The following is a 16,230-nucleotide window of genomic DNA, read 5'->3' as shown; positions in this document are numbered from 1 at the left end:
ATCTGATTGAGACATATAAGATTATTAAAGGATTGGACACTCTGGAGGCAGGAAACATGTTTCCGCTGATGGGTGAGTGCCAAACCAGAGGACACAGCTTAAAAATACGGGGTAGACCATTTAGGACAGAGATGAGGAGAAACTTCTTCACCCAGAGAGTGGTTGTGTGGAATGCTCTGCCCCAGAGGGCAGTGGAGGCCAAGTCTCTGGATTCATTTAAGAAAGAGTTGGATAGAGCTCTCAAGGATTGTGGAATCAAGGGTTATGGAGATAAGGCAGGAACAGGATACTGATTAAGGATGATCAGCCATGATCATATTGAATGGTGGTGCAGGCTCGAAGGGCAGAATGGCCTACTCCTGCACCTATTGTCTATTGTCTGTCTATTGTCTCATATATTAGGGTTGATCTTTCTCTGCACCTTCTCTGTAACTGTAACATTATATTCTGCATTCTGTTCTATTACCCTGATGTACTTATGTAAGGTACGGTTTTGCCTGGAAAGCACACAAAACAATGCTTTTCACTGTAGCTCAGTGCATGTGATAATAAGAGGAGGCAATGGCCTAGTGGTATTATCAGTGGACTGTTAATCCAGAGACCCAGGTAATGTTGTGGAGACCATGGGTTCAAATCTCACCACAGCAGATGATGGAATTGAATTCAATAAAATTCTGGAATTAAGAATCGAATGATGACTATGAATCCATTGTTGATTGGCGGGAAAAACCCATCTGGTTCACGAATGGCCTTTAGGGAAGGAAACTGCCATCTTTACGTGGACCCACAGCAATGTGGTAGACTCTCAACTACCTTCCGGGTAATAACTGCCGGCCTACCCAGCCACACCCTCATCCCATGAACGAATAAGGGAAAAATAATAAATCAAACCAAATCAAATCACTCATTCATCTGCTCACTTACAGACTGTCCATATTCATACAGGCTTTCACTGCATTTCATACTCCCCAGTTCTCTAAGCCCTCCCAGCTCCTCTGAGGGTTGGAGTGGACTTGATGGGCCGATTGGCCTGCTTCAACACTATAGCGATTCTATTCTACTCTAGCTATCTCGGTCATGCCGTTCCCTGTAATCAATCTCGCCTTTCTGTTGGCAGCTATCGGATAATGATGAGAGTGACCTGGACATCTCGTCGATCGAGGAGGTCTCCGAAGAGTTTCTCGCGAAAGCAGCAATCTCGAAGCCAGTGGCAGCGCCGAGGCAAAGTGCCGAGCCATCCATCTCTCAGGGAACCAGCGCCTGGAGCTCATCCACCAGCAGAGGGGCAGGTTGGTAGCGAGAACTACCTGCATGCTCAACATAGCATTCATCCAAAAGAAACAGACTGGTTTGGGGGGCTTTTGTTTGACACTTTTGACCGTTTTTACATCAAAGTGATGTTGTGTTTGTATATTTGTGAATCAACCCTTGTCCTGTCATGTCTTGAATCTAGGATGTGTAAAAAGATAAGTTTGATATATGTGTGTTTAAAAAAAGTGACAACTGTTGAACGTATTTGAAGAAGAATGCCTCACAATAATGGAGTCAGCTGACCCGACCTTGCTAAGCCTCCTCACTTATTCTCGCAGGATACAGAACTTGACTGTCGTGTCTCCCTCCCAGTGTCTGCTGAAGGCACTGTTCTAAGTCAGGAACAAATTTCACATTGCCCACTCCCCTTGACTAGTTGACCCAACCAGCGTGTATATTGGCAGGCTGTTTGACAATGGAAGCCACCACAGATGCACCCAGTTCCAATTTCACCTGAAAGGCAGGACTTATAGCTATGGGGCTTATCACCAGTCAGGGCTATCTCCTACCTTCTCAGACACTGGAGTATAGCCAGTGTTCGTGCCTGTGTATCTGTGCCCCTCTGCAGGCACGGGGAGCAGTGAAATCCCCTTCCGTGACCTGAGATTCCAGGGCATTGTAATACCTGAGCACAACACCGCCATGGCAGGGACAATCTCCTAGTCCTGTTCCTCAGCGGGGGCCATTTGCACTTTACCAGTCATTGGACAACAGGATAGGGCACTGTGGTGGCTCAGTGGTTGGCACTGGTGCCTCACAGCACCAGGGACCCGGGTTTGATTCCACCCTGGGGTGATTGTCTGCGTGGAGTTTGCACATTCATAGAATCCCTACAGTGACGAAACAGGCCCTTCGGCCCAACAAGTCCACACCGACCCTCCGAAGAGTAACCCACTCAGACCCATTCCCCTACCCTATATTTCCCCCTGACTAACGTACCTAACCTACACATCCCTGAACACTATGTGCAATTTAACATCTTTGGATTGTGGGAGGAAACTGGAGGAAACCCACGCAGACACTGGGAGAATGTGCAAACTCCACACAGACAGTCGCCTGAGGCTGTAATCAAACCGAGGTCCCTGATGCTATGAGGCAGTAGTGCTAACCACTGAGCCACTGTGCTGCCCCAATGACTCGCCATGTCTGTGTGGGTTTCCTCCCACAGTCCAAAGGTGTGCAGGTAAGGTGGGTTAGTTTTGGGAAATGCAGGGTTACAGGAACAGGGTTGGGTAGGGTCTGGGTGAGATGCCCTTTGGAGGGTCGGTGTGGATGGCCTGCTTCTGCACTGCAGGGATTATATAAAGCACACTATAGTCAAAATGCGAGGGAAGATTCACACAGTCACTTTAAAGTGATTTGATAGCCCATGCATCACCTATACTTTACCATGTTTTAGGGAATTAACTGATTGGAACCTCTCTGTGTAATGAGCTGAGTCTATTGTCATCTGTTTGTACTGTGTTGAGTTTGAAGGGGAGAGGAGTATTTGCTGCTGGTTGTATTTTATCTACAAATGCTTTTTGAAAAATCGAGTAGATTCATTGATGTCCATGAGGGGGTGCACTACAAGGGAGTACAGGTGAGAGAATGATCCCTGCTCTATTAGAGTCTACTTTATCAGCAGCATTTCCTTTGAGTGTGGCTGTCTACGGGAATTCCTGCATTTACTGTTGTCTTTATTCCAAATTGTATCTTGTTGCCCTATTGTGTGAAACAGAATAAACAGATTGCTTCTTCAGCACCTTTTATTACTGCTTCATGTGCTTTGAAAGTACCTTTCAGCAGTTGTGTGCATTTGCTCGGTTGCTGTTCATTGCCAGTGGTATGTCTATCCTTTCGGAATTAATTCTTTCATGGGATGTGGGTGTCACTGGCAAGACCAGCATTTGTTGCCTGTTCCTTATTAGCCTTGAACTGAGTGACCTGTTACGACCTTTTCAGAGGTTCGTTCAGAGTCAGTGCATCACTGTGTGGTCTGGTGTCACAGGTAGACCAGACCAAATAAAGATCTGAGTGAACCGATGGGTTATTACAACAACTGGTGATCGTTTTCACAGTCACTATTACTGAGACTAGCCTTATACTCTGACTTCTGAATGAATTGAATTCAAATGGCACCAACTGCTATGGTGAGATTTGAACCCATGTCTGGGCCCCTAGATTGCTCACCCAATTATGTTATTATTAGGCCACCATTTCTCTAAAAGCAGTCACTAATGGAGCTACATCAACGTTTCAAGTCTTAAAATGGCAGCATCTTTCTCATGGAGAGCAGTGCCTGGAAGATATGGAATGTTGTCCACAGGGTTTTTGCACTCATTGGTATCTACACCCGTGTTGTCAGTATGTTCATTCCACAATGTTGGCCAATCCCTGGAGACGGCCATGCTATGAATTTTTATTTTATCAGTCATAATAAGAAACAGGTAAACCATTTGTTCTACACAGCCTGGCGAGAACTTACCTTTGACTAATGTCAATGTGCAATGGTGCCAAACGGGTCACCAATTCTACATTAAAAATGCCCGACAGAATTGCGGATGCTGGAAATCAGAAACCAAAGCAAAAACTGATGGAAAATCTCAGCAGGTCTGGCAGCGTCTGTGGAGAATAATGGGAGTTAATGTCTTGGGTCCAATGACCCTTGTTCTGAACTCATGATAGCTAGGAAAGAATTGCTTTTTATGTAGAATTGGGGGGGTGGGGTGGGGTAAGGAGTAAACAATAGGTTGAGATAGAGCCCAAAGAGGGAGAAGAACAGTTGGACAGGCAAAGGAATGGATAACGATTAGCCAAGGAGAATGAATAGCCACTAATGAGCACTATTAGGGGTTTCCAATGGCTTGTGTGTAATAGCAGCCCATATGATAATAAGGCCTGGTGTGTGTGGGTTGGGGTAAGGACATGGGAGAAGATGTCTCAAACCTTAAAATTGTTGATATTGAGTCAGAAGGCTGTAGGGTTCTTAAGCAGAAAACGAGGTTCTGTTCTTCCAGCTTGTACTGAGCTTCATTGGAGCGCTGCAGTAAGCCTGAGACAGAGATATTGACCGGGGAACAACGTGGTGTGGCAGGCAGTTGGAAGCTCAGTGTGATTTTTGTGGGCCAAGCGTAGGTGTTCTGTGAAGCAGTCACCCAGTCTATGCTTCATCTCTCCAATGTAGAGGAGACCACACTTTGAGCAGTGAATGCAGTGAGAGAAGTGCTGGTAAAGCGCTGCTTCACTTGGAAGGTGTGTTTGAGTCATTGGATTCCTAGGAGGGAGGAAGCAAATGGACAGGTGCTACACCTTCTGAGGTTGCAGGGGAAGGAACTGTGGGTCTGTGGGGGGTGGGATGTTGGGAGTGAAGGAGCAGTGGACCAGGGTGTCCCAAAGGGAACGGTCCTTGCAGAAGGCTGACAAAGGAGGGGAGGGGAATATGTGGCTGGTGGTGGCATACCACTGGAGGTGACAGAAATGGCAGCTAATGATCTCTGGATGTGGATGCTGGTGGAATGGTAGGTGAGGACAAGGGGGACCCTATCGCTGTTGCAGAAGGGAAGAAAGAGGGTGAGGGCCAAGTGCAGGAGATGGGTTGGACCCAGCTGTGGGCTCTGTCAACAACAGTGCTAGGGAATCCTTGGTTGATGAAGAAGCTGAACATTTCGGAGGCTCCCTTGTCAAAGTTGGCATCGTCAGAATAGATGCGACGGAGAGGGAGGAACTGGGAGAGTGGAACGTGATCTTGACAGGAAGCAGGGTTTGATGATGTGTAATCAAGGTAACTGTGAGAGTCGGTTGGCTTGTAATGGGCATTGGTGGCCAGCGTATCCCCAGAAATGGAAACAGAAATGTCAGTGAAGGGAAGGGAGGAGTCAGAGATGAACCAATTGAAGGTGATAGCACGGTGGAAATTGGAAGTGAAATTTCCAATTCTGGATGAGGCCGTAAGCTGCACTAACGAAACCGTTGAATTACTGCAGAAAACGTTGTGGGTGGCGTCCAGAATAGGACTGGGATAAGAAATGTTCCATGTACCCTGCAGAGAGACAGGCGTAACTGGGGCCCGTGAGGGTACCCATGGCCACCTCCTCTGCCCTGAAGGAAATGAGAGGAGTTAAAAGCGAAGGTGTTCAGAGCCTTGGCCAGGCTGAGGAGGCCGGGGGGAGATGGGATGGTTCAGGCATTTGTTCCAGGAAGAAGCAGAGAGCCCTGAGACCGTCTTGATGGGCGTGTACAGGGATTGCAGGTCCATGGTAAAGAGGAGGCGGCTGGAGCCCGCAAACTGGAAATTCTGAAACTGATGTAAAGCATCAGAGGAATCGTGGAGGTAAGTGTGAAGGGGCTGGACACGCGGAGGAAAAGAAAACCCGAGTTGAGGTCAGAAGAGATCAGTTCAGTGGGGCAGGAGCAGGCAGAAACAATGGGTCTGCCCAGGCAGTCCTGTTTGTGGGTTTTGGGAAGGAGATAGAAGCGAGCTGTGTGGGGCTGGGGGAGGCAGTGGAGGGGGAGATCACTGGACAGAATTAGATACGTGGTGAAAGTGAGGGCTGCAGATGCTGGAGATCAGAGTCAAGATTAGACTGGTGCTGGAAAAGCACAGCAGGTCAGGCAACATCCGACGAGCAGGAAATCGACGTTTTGGGCAAAAGCCCTTAATCAGGAATGAGGCTAATTAGATATGTGACCATTGTGGACACAATGGCCAATTCTCCAGTTTGGCTGATTCTCCATGGCTCACTCTATGGGACATTGGGCATGTTAACAGTGGAAGGCTAATTTGGTTTTGCCCCTATGATACTATCATCTGCAGGTTAAAATGTATCCCTGGAAATTAAATGAGAAAACACTATTTAGCCTCAAACTCCACTGTCCCGGTACTGTCTTCCTTTTTATGTTGGGATGCTCTCATTAACCATCCCCTGCTCAGAACTCTGTCTTGTTGTTGGTGTCCCTGTCCAACTGCTGACCCGACTGACCATGCATTATGTCCACGTCCTGTGTATTCCATCTCCTGAGCTAAACTTCTACATGAACTGTTCAATCGACAAAGACAACTTGAAAGAAATGTTATTCATTCATACTCACAAATAGCCCCAGCCTGCATTAGCATAATCCGTCTCCTTCCCATCCCTTTCCTGTGACTCCCCCACCCCCCCCCCCCCCACCCCCCACCCATTGTCTTGTTTCCCATGGGTTACTGGGTCATTTATGGATGGATCTATTTATCCCCGTATCTGTCTCTATAACAGTCCACAGAGATGGCTGGCAGTAGGCAGTGTGGAGTTTGTTGACCCTCTGACAACCTGTTCTGCTCATCTATTGACATATTCACCCCTCCTGCACTACTGCTTAACATCAGGAGACCTACCAGATGATCGACACCTTGGTTTTAGGTGCTTTGGGACTATTAGTGAGAAACACGGGAAGGAATCCTTTATTGTCTCACTCCCTGCTGCCCAGGGTACCCATATGGTTGGGTGACTGTGTGGCTTGTTTCACATTGGGAATCCTGATACTGAACTTAGTCCATATTAACCTGACCTATGCTTCACATGCAACCCTAAGCTCAAAGCATTGGCTGTTGTTTGAGGACAAGATGTTATCATTGATGTCCTCACCTCGCTCAAAATGAGTGTGACCGGGGAGGGTCAGGAACCCCCGTGGCCAATTATCCTTTTATATTCTCTCCATCCACCCCCGCTCCACTCCACCTGGTTATTGCCAGCCTGGGCAAACTTCAGTCCCTGTCCCAACTGAGGACGTGTAATTTAGCTCAGGCCTGAGTCCTCCCTGGTTTGATATGACCGAGCTCCACACTTGCCAATCCTTTTATCAGCTGTGATAGCAGACCTTTCCCTGTTCATTGTGGGAAAGCCTCAATTTCAAGTATCAGTTCATCATAGATTCGGAGATAAGGCCCTTCGGCCATTGTGCCTGTGCTGGCTATCAAGCTGCTCTAGTTCCATTTTTCAGCGTTTGAGAACAGAGTTCTTAAGGTTAACTGAAGGTCACATCAGCAGGAATCATGTAGTCAGACACCCATATTTGGAAAGTGCACTATTCCGATGAATAAGGCTTTTAAAGACCTTCTCTCAGGCAAAAAGGAGGCAAAGTGTGAATGTTTATTGATAACAAAATCTCAGCACTTGCTAAGTCACAGCTACCACTTCCCCATTCGCTCTACACATCCCTTCATATCAGATTGGAAACGTCCTGTTTCTCTGGGCATAGTACCATAGAGATGCTTCCTCTCTGTCCGGTTAAGTGTATTAATACATTAATTAATTAACTAATACACGGAGCTCAACTTGTGTCTCACTCTGTCCTGTGCTGCCCTGGTCTCTGACTGATTTCCTTCCTGTACAATAACAAACAAGCAAATAAACTTGAGCCATACACAAGTAGGTATCTATATCAGTCTGTCCAGAGCTCCGACACACCCTGGCCAGAGAGTGATTAATACTCGCTTGGGCGTGATGCATAGAGAAACCACACACTAGTCCGTTTAACACCCTTTCTGAAATGTTTGCATTGCTTGGCACAGAAACAAAAGAGGCAGTCCTCTTATCTAATCTCAATATCTCCTCAGAGGCTGGAACCTCCTGGTTCCGGTTGATAATCAGCAAGCCTGCTTTAAAGATTCAGCGAGGCCCTGTGGTGTTTTTTTTTGAATGAGGTGGGTTTGGGTTGCTCCACTTCTGTGAGCAGTTAAAAGGTTGTTGCCTTGCCTCCTTCACCCACATCTCAGGGTTGCTGCTCACTAGGTCAGCATGAATTGGCCATCTCTGACTGCCCTGGAGGAGTTGATGGTGAGCTGCCTTCTTGAACCGCAGCTAGAGACAAAAAAAAAACCTGTAGATGCTGGAATCCAAGGTTGACAAGCAGGAGGCTGGAAGAACACAGCAAGCCAGGCAGCATCAGGAGGTGGAGAAGTCGACATTTCGGGTGTAACCATTCTTCAGAACTGGGGGGGGGGCGGTGTGGGTATGGGGGGAGCTGCAGATAAAGTGGGGGCGGGAGCAGGGTGGTGAAGTGGGGCTAGGTGAAGACAGGTAGAGAGTGCGACCTGGTTAGTCGACGGGAGGAATGAATCTGGTTGGTGGCTAGGAGGGGTGGAAAGGAGAGGGATGGGAAGGGAGGCTATTTGAAATTGGAGCACTCAATGTTGAGTCCTCCGGGCTGTAGGCTCCCCAGGCAGAAGATGAGGTGTTGTTCTTCCAATTTGCTGTTGAACCACAGTAGCCCTTGGTATGTTGGGATCCCCCTTTAGAGTGGTCAGAGAGGGAGTTTCAGGATTTAGACCCAGTGAAATGAAAGAATAGTGACATATTTCCAAATGGGTCAGGATGGAGGAGCGAATTAGTACAGAAGCTGGAATCTGTACTGAAAACAACAAATGCTGGAGATTACAGCGGATCAGGCAGCATCCATGGAGGGAGAGAGAGCAAGCTAACGTTTCGAGTTGGGATGACTCTTCTTCAGAGCTGAAATGAAATGTGGAGGGGGTAGTATGGTGGGGCTGGAAGGATGGTGGAGAAAGGATGCTGATAGTTCAGATTAAGTGATCGGAATATGAGAATGGCAGAACAGTGGTGTTTAACTGTCAGACTGGAAAGAACAGACAGTCCCACTGGGATGAGGGGAGATGGGACATGGTGACAGAGAATGTAACAAGTAAAATAATAGAAAGGAAAGGAATGGGAGTGAGTTCACAATTTGAAGGTGTTGAACTCAATATGAAGTTCAGAAGGTTGTAAAGTGCCTAGTCTGAAGGTGAGATGTTCTTCCTCCATTTTGTGCTGTGATTCACTGGAGCACTGCTGCATGCCAAGGACAGACATGTGGGCATGCGACAGGAAGCTGTGTTAAAATGACCAATTACAGGAAGGTCAGGGTCATGCTTGTGCACAGACTGGAGGTGCTCCACATAGCGATCAGCCAGTCTGTGTTGGGTGCCTCCAGTGTAGAGTAGGCCCACATTGGGTGCAGTGAATACAATACACAAGACTGGAGGAGGTACAGGTGAAATGCTGCTTCACCCAGAAAGACCTTGGATGGTGACCAGGGAGGAGGGGAAGGGGCAGTTATTGCACCATCTGCAGTTACATGGGAAGGTGCTGTTGGTGGTGTTGACGGTCCTGGAATGGACTAGGGTTTCCTGGAGAGAATGGTCCCTGCGGAATGCAGACCGGGGAGTGAGGGAAAGATGTGTTTGGTGGTGGTGGTGTTCTGCTGGAGTTGTCTGAAATGGCGAAGAATGATCCTTTGAATGCGGACACTGGTGGGATGCAAAGTAAGGACAAGGGGAACCCAATCACGTTTTTGTGAGTGATGGGCAGGGGCAAGGGTGATAGGTCAGATGGGGTTGAAGGCCCAGTTAACCACAGTGGGTGGGAAACCACAGTTATGGAAGAAGCCAACCCTCTCAGCAGCATTGTTTTGGAAGTTGGCATCATCTGAACAGAGCTGAAAATGTGTTGCTGGAAAAGCGCAGCAGGTCAGGCAGCATCCAAGGAGCAGGAGAATCGACGTTTCGGGCATGAGCCCTTCTTCAGGCTCATGCCTGAAACGTCGGTTCTCCTGCTCCTTGGATGCTGCCTGACCTGCTGCGCTTTTCCAGCAACACATTTTCAGCTCTGATCTTCAGCATCTGCAGTCCTCACTTTCTCATCATCTGAACAGATGCAATGTAGGTGAACTGGGAGAATGGGATGGAGTCCTTGCAGGACATGGGGTGTGAGGAGTGTAGTGAAAGGAGCTATGGGAGTCGATGGCTTTGTAGTGGATGGCATTGGACAGTTTATTCCCTGAAATGGAGCCAGAGGGGTCAAGGAAAGAAAAGGAAGTGTCAGGATGGTGTGGGGTCAGGGGGGAGTTTTGTGTATGGATGGTGGTGTGGCTGCAGGTCGAGGAGATGATGCTGAAGGAGCTGTGACGAGTTATTGCAGTACATATGGTGGATGAACACAATGCTGCCATGTGTGATGGTGATCGGGATAGTGAATAAGTTGGTGAACGATGTGCCCACCAAGAGGGCTCCTCTGGCCTGGATTACTACAGGTCAACAATGCTAGATATGCAGGTCTCTGTAAGTCTAAACCAAGACAGCTTTAGAGTTACCTGAGAGCAGGTAATACTCATTTTAGGTTGTACTTAAGAGTTGGATTTTCACCAGCACCATAAAGCTTTTAGAGGGAAGTGAGGGCTGGAGTGCATTAGCTCCCTCTCCAACATGTCACACATAGACAGGGTGGGGAAAAAGGTGTTTAGCATGCTTGCCTTCATTGTTCAGAGCATCGATGTCATGTTACGGCTGTACAAGACATTGATAAGACATTTGAAGTACTGCATACAATTCTGGTTGCCCTTCTATAGGAAGGGTATCTTTAAACTGGAAAGGATGCAAAAGTAAAATGACAAGAATGTTACTGGGACTGTAGGATTTGATTTTTTAGGAGAGGCTGGATAGGCTGGACCTTTCTGCCGCGTTGGAGGCTGAGGGGTGACCTTATAGAGGTTTATAAGATCATGAGAGGCAAAGCTAAGGTGAGTAGCTGAGATCTTTTCCCCAGGGTAGGGGAGTCCAAAACTGGAGGGCGTAGGTTTGAGGTGAGAGGGGAACGATTTACAAGGGATTTGAGGGGCAACTTTTCACTCAGAGGGTGGTGTATATACAGAACAAACGTCCAGAGGATGGGTACAGTTACAACATTTAAAAGACATTTGGACAAGTACATGGAAAGGAAAGGTTTAGACAGACATGGGTGAAATGTGGGCAAATGGGACTAGTTTAGTTTAGGAAAGGTGATCAGTGTGGGTGAGTTGGGCCGAAGGGCCTCTTTCTGTGCTGCATGAATCTATGAATTTATAACTTTATTTTGATTTAATTGCCTCACCCCCCTTGCTTTCCCTCCTTGTTGATTTTTGTTTTAGTTATTGTCGTACTGCAGCAGGCAGTGTTGTTTGCTTATTAAATGGCGGGTTTCTTTATGTTTAAAAATAAAGGTGTGTTTTTCAAAGTAGCTATCACTAGGTAGGCAGTGGGCCAAGGAGTGCATTATAGTTCTGGGACGCCAGTCTCTGATTCACATTTATATCCATACCAGGGTGTCCTTGGAGAGGGAGCACATGGTGCCCAGTGTTACTCTTGAGGCATTTTGGAACAGGTTGGCACCGCAGGGGGCTGTGGAAATGCACCATTTCCTCCACCAACACCATTTTGATTTAGTCCTCCAGATTTTCTCCCACTTTGGGTTTTGTTTTAATTTATTGATTGTTCGTGCCCCTGGTTTTTGTTCTGTTTGTAATTTTGTTAATTGGTTCATTGAAGAAAAAGCATTTCTTCCCCCCCACACCAAGTGGGGAGATAGGGAGAGGATCCCGAAGGGAAGGGTACCTGGTTCTGGATTGTTGTTTAACAGTGAAAGGGTGGTAAACCACAGAGAGTCTTCAGCTCCCTCATCCAATGGATGGATATCTGTCTTTAAATGACAGTTGTCCAGGCTTTGACCGAGTTCTGTGACCCCTGCTGGAGCTGCCCTTCATCCCCTGCCCCCTCTCAGTGTTTTTCCTTTGTCTTGTGTGTGGGTGCATGTTGGCATACGCTTATACCATTTACCCGCTGCTTTATCATTCCTGTTGCGCTCCTGCATTCTCATGATCATCCTGGACAAGCAGTTCCTGAAATACAGAAACCCAAAGAGCGAGCAAGATCAGGCTCAATATACTTTTGCGGCCTCACATGAGCCAGTGGCCATTGCAGAGACATTAAGATCAGGGACCCAGATAGCAAGACTGAACATCTAGTACAGGCATGAGAGGAGTGAATAGCACAGGTCAGCTTGAAAACCCTCGCACCTTCCTCACTGTGTAGTTCAGTCGCACTGAAACCCTCCAGGTCAGGGGTGCAGGCACTTGTTCTTGCATCTGGTGTATTTGAACTTTTGACATGTCTGTCAATAACCTTACTTCAGTTATTGTGTAGCAAATGTCAACGCAACTGCTTTTCCTTGAAGCACATTGTAGCGCCATTCTTCAAACCAAACGCTATGACACACCCAAGACTGCGCAAGTATTTAGCCGACCCACCCAGCTGAGGGCTGTTTGTGCAAAGTGAAGGTGGAATAATCTTATCAGTGAAGCGGTGGAATAAGCAGCTCGCAGGTTTCACCCAGCAGATTGCAGGGCACAAAATCATTTTACACTTCCATAATCGTCTTCCCTTCAATTATTATTGTAATTTCTGGCCAGCGTTTTGTGGAGTTCATTGTGTGGACTTGGCTCAATGGTAGCACTCTTTCACTCACGCTAAAAGTTTGTGGGTTCAAGTCTATCTCCAGAAATTTGAGGCAATATTATCTTGGCTGATGTTCCAGTCTAGTAACGAAGAGTTGAAGGCAAATGGGATATTGGCCTTTATTTGGGAACTGGGGGAATTGAAGTACAGTGCTGAACCCGGAATCCGAACGCCCTATTGTTCAAACAAATTGGAATCCGAACTATTATTTTGAGAAACGTTTGCCCTAAAACCCGAACAGATTTTCAGAATCCGAACACCACGTACCGTTCAGGTCGCACGTTGTTTGTTCAGTTCGTCCCGGGAAGTAGTCATGAAAGCATCTCTCGTGTGTCCATCACTAGTTTACCTCGTGTTTTCACTTTGTTTCATGCTGTTTTTTTTAATTATCACCCTTGTGCATTCACCATGGCACCCAAGAAGAGCAGTGAAGCAAATAATCTTCAGTGAATCTTATTTTACCTTTACCATGTGTATTTGCAGTTAAAAGTGTCTTGAAAATGTTATTTTTGGGGCCAGAAATGGATTAATTCGCTTTCCATTATTTCTTATGGGGAAAATAGTTTCGGAATCCGAACTTTTCGCAATCGAACAGCCTCCTGGAACGAATTAAAGTCGGATTCCGAGGCACCACTGTGTACAGGTAGTTATGTATTTCTACAGCTATGTACGATATTGATAAAACCATGCCCAGAATACTGCGCAGAGTTTTCAGAGTCATACAGCATGGGAAACAGACCCTTCAATACAACCAGTCCATGCTGACCATGTTCCCAAACTAAACTAGTCCCACCTGCCTGCACTTGGCCCATGTCCCTCCAAACATTTCTTTTTCATGTACTTATCCAAACGTCTTTTCAACATTGTAACTGTACCTCCATCCACCACTTCTTCGGGCAGTTCATTCCACATACAAACTACTTACTGTGTAAAAAAAGTTGCCCCTCGTGTCATTTTTAAATCTTTCTCTTCTCACCTTAAAAATATGCCCCCAAGTTTCCCTACCCTAGGGAAATGACTCTTGTCATTCACCTTAACTGTGCCCCTCATGATTTTATAAACCTCTATAAGGTCACTTCAACCTCTTATGCTCCGGTGAAAAAGGTCGTAGTGTTTCCAGTCTATTTTTATAAGTCAAACTCTCCATTCAGGGCAACATCCCAGTAAATCTTTTCGGAGCCCTCTCCAATTTAATAACATCCTTCCTATAACAGGCCAACCAGAACTGCACACAGTACTCCAGAAGAGGCCTTACCAATGTCCTGTACAACCTCAACATTGTGTCTCCTTATTTAAGGAAACATATACTGGGATTGGAGGCAGTTCAGAGGAGTGTCATTCAGCTGATTCCAGGGATGTTTTATGAGGAAATGTCGAGCATCTTGGCCCTACTGGAATTTAGAGAATGAGAGTTGATCTTACTGAAGTCTGTGATATTTTGAGGGTGCTTGACATAGAGTCTCAGAGTCATAGAGATGTACAGCATGGAAACAGACTCTTCGGTCCATCTCTTATATGCTGACCAGCTATTCCAACCTAATCTAGTCCCATTTGCCAGCACTTGGCCCATATACCTCTCAACCCTTCCTTCTCATATACCCATCCAGATGCCTTTTAAATGTTGCAATTGTACCAGCCTCCACCACTTCCTCTGGCAGCTTATTCCATACACGTACCACTCTCTGTGTGAAAAAATTGCCCCGTAGGTCTCTTTTATATCTTTCCCCTCTCACCCTAAACCTATGCCCTCTAGCTCTGGACTCCCCAACCCCAGGGAAAAGACTTTGTCTATTTATCCTATCCATGCCCCTCATAATTTTGTAAACCTCAGCCTCCAACGCTCCAGGGAAAACAGCCCCAGCCTGTTCAGCCTCTCCCTATAGCTCAAATCCTCCAACCCTGGCAACATCCTTGCAAATCTTTTCTGAACTCTTTCAAGTTTCACAACATCTTTCCAATAGGAAGGAGACCAGAATTGCACACAATATTCCAACAGTGGCCTAACCAATGTCCTGTACAGTCGCAACATGACCTCCCAACTCCTGTACTAAATACTCTGACCAATAAAGGAAAGCATTCCAAACGCCGCCTTCACTATCCTATCTACCTGCGACTCCACTTTCAAGGAGCTATGAACCTGCACTCCAAAGTCTCTTTGTTCAGCAACACTCCCTAGGACCCCACCATTAAGTGTATAAGTCCTGCTAAGATTTGCTTTCCCAAATGCAGCACCTTGCATTTATCTGAATTAAACTCCATCTGCCACTTCTCAGCCCATTGGCCCATCTGGTCAAGATCTTGTTGTAATCTGAGGTAGCCCTCTTCGCTATCCACTACACCTCCAATTGTGTTGTCATCTGCAAACTTACTAACTTATGCTCGCATCCAAATCATTTATGTAAATGACAAAAAGCAGAGGGCCCAGCACTGATCCTTGTGGCACTCCACTGGTCACAGGCCTCCAGTCTGAATAACAACCCTCCACCACCACCCTCTGTCTTCTACCTTTGAGCCAGTTCTGTATCCAAATGGCTAGTTCTCCCTGTATTCTATGAGATCTAACCTTGCTAATCAGTCTCCCATGGGGAACTTTGTCGAACGCCTTATTGAAGTCCATATAGATCACATCTACTGCTCTGCCCTCATCAGTCTTCTTTGTTACTTCCTCAAAAAACTCAATCAAGTTTGTGAGACATGATTTCCCATGCACAAAGCCATGTTGACTATCCATAATCAGTCCTTGCCTTTCCAAATACATGTACATCCTGTCCCCCAGGATTCCCTCCAACAACTTGCCCACCATTGACGTCAGGCTCACTGCTCTATAGTTCCCTGGCTTGTCCTTACCACCCTTCTTAAACAGTGGCACCACATCAGCCAACCTCCAGTCTCCCCGCACCTCACCTGTGACTGTCGATGATACAAATATCTCAGCAAGAGGCCCAGCAGTCTAGATGCTGAGAGGGGTCAGGATAAATCATCATTGGAGAAATCTAGAACTAAGTTTTGCAGTTTCAAAGTAAAGGGACTCTCATTTAAGATGGAGACCAGGAGGAATTTCTTTTCCAAAGGTTATGAAGCATTGGAATTCTCTATTTCTGTGGGCTGTGACTGGGCCAGTGAATGCATTCAAGGTTGAGTTGGACAGATGTCCAATGTTGTAGGTGAGTCCAAGAGAGTCCAATGTTGTAGGTGACAGGCAGGAAAGTGGAGTTAAGGACATGATTGAATCAGCCTTCTGTCTTGTGAGATGATGGATTACACAGTGATGGTCAACTCCATGTGAAGAAATAAAATACAGCGTGGATGCTGTAAATCTGAAACAAAAAAAAATTGCAAGAGAAACTCAGCAGAACTGGCATCATCTGTGAAGAGAATGGATCATTGGAGGTTTTATTAACAGGGTAGAAATGTCACTTATCTTTAAGGTAAAGGGGTAAGTTTAAAGAAGATGTGAGAGGAATGGTTTTTACACAGAGGGCGGTAAGTGTCTGGAATCCAGAGGAGGTGATGGAGGTGGATACAATAGCAACATTTAAGAGACATCTTGACAGATATATGAATCGGCAGGGAATATTGGAATACAGATTGTGTAGAGGCAAAATATCTTTAGTTTAGTAAAACGTCGTGTATCGGCG

General features: G+C 46.5%; 1 protein-coding gene across 3 annotated transcripts in view; it reads left to right on the top strand.

The window, feature by feature from the left end:
- The window catches only part of dzip1l (DAZ interacting zinc finger protein 1-like), a 208,655-nt gene that overhangs the window by 123,133 nt on the left and 69,292 nt on the right, over positions 1-16,230 (top strand). For all 3 annotated transcript variants that reach the window (XM_087993855.1, XM_087993854.1, XM_087993852.1), the window contains one exon: positions 1,118-1,289. In XM_087993855.1, coding sequence (XP_087849981.1) covers positions 1,118-1,289 — 172 coding nt within the window. The remainder of the gene's footprint in view (positions 1-1,117; positions 1,290-16,230) is intronic.

The sequence above is a fragment of the Chiloscyllium plagiosum genome, unplaced genomic scaffold, assembly GCF_037043375.1.
Source record: "Chiloscyllium plagiosum isolate Xiang-an unplaced genomic scaffold, Cpla_swu_hap1 HiC_scaffold_13, whole genome shotgun sequence".
Lineage (NCBI taxonomy): Eukaryota > Metazoa > Chordata > Chondrichthyes > Orectolobiformes > Hemiscylliidae > Chiloscyllium > Chiloscyllium plagiosum.
Note: the sequence above shows the minus strand (reverse complement) of the source record. Positions and strands in the feature narration are given on the sequence as shown.